The sequence below is a fragment of the Phasianus colchicus genome, chromosome 3 (genome assembly GCF_987193195.1).
Source record: "Phasianus colchicus chromosome 3, bPhaCol1.hap1.1, whole genome shotgun sequence".
In the NCBI taxonomy this organism is placed as follows: Eukaryota; Metazoa; Chordata; class Aves; order Galliformes; family Phasianidae; genus Phasianus; species Phasianus colchicus.
Genome location: NC_143438.1, coordinates 10,485,318 through 10,493,833, shown reverse-complemented (window position 1 = coordinate 10,493,833; position 8,516 = coordinate 10,485,318). Strand labels below are relative to the sequence as shown.

At 43.9% G+C, this 8,516-nt stretch overlaps 1 protein-coding gene across 3 annotated transcripts in view; it reads right to left on the bottom strand.

Annotated features, from left to right (window-relative positions):
* Window positions 1-2,745: 2,745 nt before the first annotated feature.
* NEDD9 (neural precursor cell expressed, developmentally down-regulated 9) overlaps window positions 2,746-8,516 on the bottom strand; it is a 90,817-nt gene continuing 85,046 nt past the window's right edge. For 2 of the 3 annotated variants that reach the window (XM_031589362.2, XM_090136940.1), the window contains 4 exons: window positions 8,264-8,365; window positions 6,588-7,811; window positions 6,178-6,267; window positions 2,746-5,282 (listed from right to left, as the gene is read on the bottom strand). In XM_031589362.2, coding sequence (XP_031445222.2) covers window positions 4,773-5,282; window positions 6,178-6,267; window positions 6,588-7,811; window positions 8,264-8,365 — 1,926 coding nt within the window. In that variant the 3' untranslated portion in view covers window positions 2,746-4,772. The remainder of the gene's footprint in view (window positions 5,283-6,177; window positions 6,268-6,587; window positions 7,812-8,263; window positions 8,366-8,516) is intronic. The other variant, XM_031589361.2, reaches the window with a different exon arrangement.

Here is an 8,516-nt window from a genome sequence, read left to right as displayed (position 1 = left end):
TGCCAGCTGCCAGTGAGTCTGTGCTCATCCCTTAGGTAGATCTGTGTATTGTGAGCAGTGACAATAGCTGCAGGTGAAGCACTGTGGTGCACGTGTGCTTGTTCCTTATCAAAAATTAACTTTGACATACAGCACGATAAAAGCAAAGTGGATTCTCCCTTTCTGGAATGCAGGTTAATTACAGGTACCAGTTTCCACCCCCTGAGATAAAAGGCTTTTATGTGGGCTGCTCCTACCATCCTTCCTAAAATCAAAGCGCAGGGTGGAAAAACAGCACAAGTTCATTTTTCTTATTCATGGCTGCTCACTCTTGTGCCTTTTCATCTTTGAGCTATCTGGCAATAAAGCCAGCTAGAGGCACTGCATGGGGGTGTGCCCCAGAGCCTTCTACCTGTACAAAAAGTTTTATTGTGTATTGCAATTCCATTCTGTGAGACACTCTAGAATCAGAGCAGGCTCCTGCTCTCTTCCCCTCTCCTCCTCATCCCATCTCTTGCACGTTTTTGTTTGTTGTTTCAGGCCTTGCATAAATACTGGGTGCTTCTGGGGCATTGTTTGTGTGCCTTCCCAATCCCAAGTGGTTCAGGCAGTGCTGCCTGTGGGACTGAACAAGGCAAAGTCAGCTGAGCAGGGAGCTGTGAATGGCTGCTTGCCTTTGTGCTCCTGCGTTAAAGAAACAGCTCCAGTCACATTGCTTGTTACTAAGAGAAATTGCAGTGCCTCAGATAGGCTGAGGTTTGTGTATCTCCTGACATGTTGTCTTCCCTTGTTCTGTGCTTGCTGCAGGTAGTTCTACGTATCAAGTTGCTGCTTGCAGGGAAAGAAATAGGGTCCCTTTTTGAGCTCAGAAACCTTTGGCAGGGAGATGGTACATGTGCTGGATTTGCAGCAGGTGCAGCAGTGTTCCTTGTGCATGGGCTCTCCAGTTGCTGGGCTGTGCCCTCTGGGAAATCATGGAGGCAGCAACAGAAGGAACACACTTCTAAAGGTAATGCTGGCTAGGTGGACTTTGCTTGGAGGAATGCAAGGGGACAGAGGAAAGCAAGCAAGCTGTGCTGGTTAAGATAGAGTAGGCAGCCTGAAAGTGAGGTTCAGCAGAGAAAATTTTCGGATCAGAGAATTTTTTGAGTTGGAAGGGATCCTTAAAGGTCATCTAGTCCCACTTCCCTGCAATGAACAGGACAGCTACCCAGAGGACAACAGGACAACTGCCCAGAGCCCTCTGTGCAGTCTGGTCTGGTGGTTGGTGACCCTGCACGTAGCAGGGGGCTTGAAACTAGATGATCCTTTCCAACCCAGGCCATTCTATGAACTACAGCCACGTCAGGTTGCTCAGAGCCCATCCATCCTGGCCTTGGATATCTGCAGGGATAGGATTTTTCACCATCTCTCTGGATAACTTGTTCCAGCACCTCAGTACCCTTTCTGTAAAAACAAACAAACAGACAAACACTTATATCCTGTCTAAATCTCCCCTGGAGGCAGAATGGGCTCTGGCACTGTAGTGAGAACACTAAGTCACAGTATGAATCAGTGATAGAACACCAGGTGGGGAAGGCAGGGTTAACCCAGTGGAGCTCAGGTGCAAGCAATGCACCTGAGTAAACAAGATCCTGCTCCACCCCTTCTCAGATCTCATTTAAGGGTTGGCAGTGGTGGTGAGGGTATCTCATCTGGAGATCCCTGCCTGCTGGAGTACCTTTCAAAGGTAAGAAAATTCCTTCATTTGTTTCTGTATCCGTGGCTGCTGTGCTTGGGCTCATCCTCATTTGTTGCAACTACAGACTGCCACCCCACTGTTATCACTGTACTTTCTATCACGTTATAGTGTTACAGGCACAGAGCATTTGCAGAGGCTTGGCCATAAGCAGAAAGATGGTGCTTCTGGTGCAGGAATGCTCTGAAGTGTGCTGGTAGGAGATGTAGGAGGGATGAATGTATCTCAGATGAACTGATCAGAGAATGCTCTTGGGTGTGAAGATGCTGGGGTGTGATTTGGTGATGGTCTGAGAGCTTGACTCATATCTCCTGTGTTTCCTTTGCTAGAATGGCAGGCAGTGGATTTGCTAAAGCTGCAGCCGTGCAATGCAGGCACAAATGTGGCAGCTGTGCAGTGAGAAATCCCAGAGGCAGCAGCAGGGCGTTGTGCAGGATGAGGTGCAGTGAAGTAGTTCTTCTGGGCTCTGATGAAATGTAGATATTGTTATGATGGACCAGAAAGTTTCCTTAAAATCTGCTTTCAAGAGTGACCTTTCTCCCTCAGATAGCTCCTTCACATGGGCCATCACTTGGCTGCCAAACAGCAGCAGTTCATTAGCAACAGCCCAGGGATATCGTGGCTCAGCAAGGAGAGAAAGAGAAAAGGATCTGCCTAATTCCCCCTTTATTGTTAGTTTTTTTAAATTTAGCAGAACAAAGCAGTACTCCAAGGCAGCACCTCCCTGCTTCTTGGCTGACTCTTTTCAAGGACAGGAGCCACACCAGAGCTTCAATCCCATGGCTTTCATGGGTACTTTCCCAGCAAGAACTTTTTGCCACAAGCATGCAGCCAATTCCAGCCACTCACTAGCTTCATTGCTGTTCCTTACACATCTATGGTGTTTGACAGGAGGACTGCCTCAACAACAGGGAAACGGGGAAATAAGGTTTGGAAAAGATCATCATCCTTAGAGCCGTGTGGTTGTTTCAGGTGCTGTCTGGAGCCTCGTGTGCTCAACTCAGCACACGTTAGAAGTAAAAGCAAGAAAAAGTAAGACCAAATGTTGGCTTTTTTATTTAAAAAAAAAAAAACAAAACAACAACCAACCAACCTAGACATGTAATGATTTTTAAAATGACTCTACGAAATAACAAACTGTACTATGGGCTTATGATTAATGTTCTCTTTTTGAAAGCACAAACTACTGACATAACAGGTAAGCTTCAAAACGCCTTCTCAGTTTCTAAGAATATACTATGAAAAAATGAACAAGGAAAACCAAAGCAATCCCAAACAGCAAAAGTACAAAGTAGGTTCAGGTTTTTGGCAGTTGGCTGTTGGTTACAGTAAGACAGCCAGTGTGTGGCACTAGGGCTGACTTTGGTGCTGCTGCAGTTGCACTACCTCCTATCTCCAGGCCTTGCTGGGGACCTTCTGCAGACTTGGGAAGCGATGGGATGGCAGCTAAGACCAGTCTTCTCTCTGAGGTGACGTATTAAGGCAGTAAAATATCACACACTGCTGGAATGGTTTTGTTTCAAGGCAACAAATCCCACTGCAGTAAGGCACGTGTTTAGATGTGATCAAGGAAGCTTACAAAGTTAGAAGTGCCTGTTCTCTTGGTGCTCTTGTGCAGTCCGAATGTATCAATGCAGGACTACCCTGACTTATCAGAAGCCAGTTGTATTTCTCCTTCCAAGGTGATTTCCAGTGATCTAAGCTAGTCTTCTAGTTTGAGACCATGGACAGTTGGTGTTCCAGGACTTAATTTTAGGGAATTCAAAAAGGAAAGCAAGAAAAACAGGCTGATGCATGTTTTGGAGCACTCAGCATATAGAGAATTTGTAAAAGAGCCTGCAACTCTGTATAGTTTTTTATGGGTCCAAGTTAAAAGTTACAGGTTGGGATTGTGTACCCTACTGATGGAGTGACCTCATTAAGACAGGAGGTCATCTCTGGCAACAGTGTAGTGCAGAAGGATCAGTAGCTCTGGAACAAGTTTTTTGGGGAAAAAAAGCCCAGTACTTGAATAGAAGACAAATTTGCGGTGGTTGCAATTAATTACCAGGAATATCTTAGAAACTGCACTTTTTTTCCTTCGTTAAACTCAGTATGCTCTATACAGATATTTAATTATCTAATATTTCAAATTCAGTTATTTTCTTCCCATATGAATGATGATCCTTATTCAGTGCTTTTGGAGGGATTGGTATTTTAAGATGTTACACATCTGCCACCTCAAAGATGAGCCCAAATAATTTTCTCAGGATAACTGAGTCCACAGTGAGCACAATGGCTACATTTAATTGCCAATGCAAGGATATACAAGGTAAACATGTAAATTCATGTTGCTAAGACTTGGAGTTTTGAAAACTTATCTTTACGATTATTAGAAACAGCAAAGTTTAAATGCCATGAGATAACAAAAATATACAATTCCTTCCTTTTTAGAAGGTTCTGCTTCTTACATGGCCTTGTATGGCCTTAAAATGCTTTTCTCCCAAATACCATATGCTTTGACTGTTGCTTGCAGCAGCTGTACATGTATGCTACTCAGAATGAATGTATCCTCTATATATAACAAAATAACAGCATGAAGAGTTAATGAAATTAACCTAGTAATTTCTAACAAGGGAAAGGGGTTCTATGAGAACCATTATGATTCATGGATTGCTACAAGCAGGTTTCACAACCGAGTCCATGTGCCAAAATTAAGATGGAATGAATCAAGATGAGTGCAGCATCCAGTTAAATATACTGAAGAAATAGCAGTATATACAAAAGATATGCACTGCTTACCCGACGCATACTTTTTAAGGTGCTTAATGATGTTTTAAAGAGTGTAGCAACATATACATATATGGAGGGTATACAGAACTAACTGTATAGTAGGAACATAATACAGAGCCAGATATTTTCCCAGATCCCTGATTTCATTAGATTCTCTAACTCATTAGAATGTATTTAAAGCATTTCATATAAAATATCTACACACCATAAAGGGTGATGTTCACATAAAACCACTCCAGTTTCTTTGATATTTCGCCGTTCACGGGTTGGGTTCTGCTGTGTTTCAAAAAGATGCCATCTGGATGAGCGAGAGTTTGAACAGCTGTGCGTGGTAGGACAGCTCTGTCACTCGGTTCACCATCTCCTGCAGTGCTGCTGTGTGTGGGTAATGCAAGGCTGCCATCTTGGTAGCCATCACGATGCTCTTCAGCAGTTCGCACAGCTGGTCGCTGGAGTTGCGCACCTTGTTGCGTATGTCCTGGGATGTCAGCTGCCTCGTGAGCGTGTCCCCGATGAACACCAGTTTGTGAGCACTCAAAATGACAAGTTTGCTGTGAGCGACGAAGATCCGGGGGGGCTGTGAAGCACTGACACAACTGAAAAAGGCATCGATGGTGTTCAGGAGGGAATTGAAATGAGTTTCGTATTGGTCAGAATAGAACAAAAGCGGTTGTCTGTCGTGGGAGGCAATAGTGCTGTTGGCAGTCTGGAGGGCCTGAGGTGGCTTCCATTTCGAAATGTCGTTCTCCACAGGCTTTGTGATCTCCTGTTCCAGTCGCTGGAACTGATTGATCTGAAAGGTGAATAAAAAGTCTCTCTTTAAAGCCCGTTCCTATAAGATGTTATGTATTACGATTACATCTGCTCAGAACAGCAGTGAGTACTCTAGGTTAGTCTTACGTTCAAGGAATACTAGCATATGCCTTTTAAAACATATTGGAGAGTAAGGGATGCTTTCATTAACAAAAGTCCAGACAGAGGTCAGAAGACAAAAACATCACATCTACATCACTTCATCTGTATTCAGAAGCCTACTGAATTTACAGGCTGCTGCTCATTTAGAGTATGCTGAAATCAGAAGTGGGAGCTGGACCGGAGTGGCACTGACACCTACGCAGCCTTTAAAAGCCAGCCATCTCCGTGGGATTTTGAGATGACAAACCTTCAACTCTCAGCTCCTAATTACTTCTAAAGGAAACAAAAACAAATGGGAAATTAAAGACAGAATGCTTAAAGTGATGACGAAGCTGAAGTTTAATATGCTCAGAAGGCAGGAAAAGCAGAACATGTAGTCACTGTCCTCTCCATCAAAAGTGGGGGGAATGGCCATGTTCTCAGCTCTTTTGTTTCTTCCATGTAGAATTTTCTGCTGTGTGTGTGGCAGTGCACGTTTTTGTTCTTTGCATTTCTAACTCTCTTAATTTTGGAGACTGATGGGCACAAATCTTGCTTGGAAAGAAACTAACCCAGTGCTACTTGTTAGCCAAGGTCCAATACCTTCCCTCTTTACAATATGGCACCTGGGCCTTCCCAACTGTTTGTTCTGGCACTCATACACACCTCACAGCCACACGGCTAACAGTCACACACTGCTAAGGAAAGGGCCTCTCCTGCTTTATTTGACCAGTGCTCCTTATGTGCAAGGAACATTACATTTCCATGTGATTATTGCACCTGAGCAAACATACCTGATGGTGTTCTAGCTCCATTTTGCTCTGCTTGATGATATTTTCTTTTTCTAGTAGTTCCTTCTGTTGCCTTTCAAATTCTTCTTTCCCCTGTTTTGCATAATGTAAAAAGACACTGTGTTAAAAACCATTCCTGAGCTAAATGACAGCCTGGAGGCCAAGCAGCAGGCTTCTTTGTGAGGGCTTTTTCACTGGCAGCACACCTCCTGAGAGCTCAGAGGAAAAAAAAAGGATAGTGTGGCAAGGGCAAAAGGCTATTGCTATCGTCTATGCAACAGACCTATCTGAGAGCAAGTAATCACCTAGGTGAACTTACTCTTTAGTTAGTTTAGCGTGACAATCTGTTTGCAGCTTTCCTGCAAACAGGTCTGTCTTGGTCTTGCACAGAATAAGATGTTGGTTTTACCTACCTGTAAGTGAACATAATCGTAGTCATCCATCCAGCTTTTTTCTGAGCTCTCGTTAGCAATATTGTGAGGTTGTTGACCTTTACTCAGGAAAGGAGGAAGAGAACTGAAGTGATTCTGTGTTTTTTCTCCATGATGCTGCATGTGAGGACTGTTATATGCGTACTCAGGAGTGTTCACATTCTCTGGGACGCTCCTGAAACGTGAGCTGCCTGACCCCTGTTTGAACAGGAGCTCTGCATTGACGCTGATGGTGGTGGTCAGTTGCTTGGCATCATCTGGCACTGTCTTTGCCACCATAACAAACCGATCCAGGTCATCGCACTTGTTCTGCAGTCTGTTGACAGCGAGAACATTCAAAGACCAGTTGTAGCTGTTCAGGTCATGGCTGGTTTGGGTAAGGATCTGGTGAGAGTCCTCCAACCTTTGCACCTCCCTCCTCATTTTGTTATGGAGGCTGATCTCAGAGAGAAAGGAAGCGTTGGCTGCTGATCCTTTTGCAAACTGAAGGTACTCCAGCAGTGACTGCTCTACCTTATCCACGGCAGTGTGAATTTCGTTGATGTGTTTCTCCATATAGCTGTAAGACCGCCAGTCTGCTGTAGTGAAGGCCATGAGGTTATTGACTGCTGTCTCCACCATCTGCTGAAGACGATAAAGCCTCTCTATAGCAGTGTCTGGATCAAGGATTAGTCTTTTGTCCTGTGCAGTTGATGCTGAGAAGGAAGAGTCCTTTGATGTTGTTGAAGATGTGGACATGTTACTCCTTGTGCTTCCCGTGCTAGAGAAAGACAACCTATTCATCCCATCAGTCACATCTTGTAAGCCTTTAGTGTCTTGGAGCATTGGTGGTGGCACATCATATACACCTTCTCTTCCCTCGGAGGCTAGACTTTCATTGAGTCCTGTCTGTTGTCCTGGGAAAGCAATTCCCCTCGGGGTATCATAAACATCTTTCTGAGGTGCAATTTGCTGTCCAAGAAAATGGTTTTGATGGTTTACAGGGATGTCATAAACACTCTGTTTGTGTGGCGCTCCATCAGTCAACACAAGGCCCTCAGAAGAGTATTTCTTAATCAGTTCTTTCCCAGTTGCTTTGGTGATAGGAGGAGGAATATCATACACTCCTTCTTGTCTTGCACTATGCCCCACTGGAGAAGAAAAATCCTGCAAATTATCCCTCAGGCCTGCATCATCTCGGCATGCAGACGGGGGTGTAGCATACATCTGAAACACAGAAAGCAAACCATGAAAACTCTGGCTAGAATAGCAAAACAATTTTACATTTTCCATGTGGCAAACAAAATGCTTGGATGGAAGATCTGCCGTTGAATTCCATGGAGTCAGACACTTATCTCAAGTTTGAAGGAGCATCAGCTTTAATACTTCACTTTTTAATTTCCATCCTGATGCATGTTCTCACAGGCAGCAAAATGCAAGAAGGCAGGATGCTGCCAGAAAGATAATTTAGGTCTAATGACCAAATCACATTACATAATATTAGAAGTTTTGATAAAATGCTTCACTATAGCAGTTTTAACAACCACCCTAAAAGCTTAAGGAAATCTTTAAAGTTCTGAATCTCATTTTCCTTTGGGATCATACATAAACTCTTGCTTAAACACGTCTTTGGTCACACAAGAAAATACAGGATCTTGTGGAAATTGTATGACACTTACTCCTTTGGCAGGTGGTACATCGTAGACTCCTAAAGCTTTTGCATCTCCAGTGGGAACTGGATGTGCAATCCCCTTCGCTGATGTGGGGGGGATGTCATATATCTGAAGAAAAAATAAATTGGACAGTTAGGAAATACACTCTGCAACTGAGTGAATGGCAGGCTGGAGAGATGAAGTCATGGCTGATTTCCATCCCAAAGGTTAAGTCAAGGTCAGTTTATTACAGATGTCTGTTGAGGTAAAAAGGGGAGCA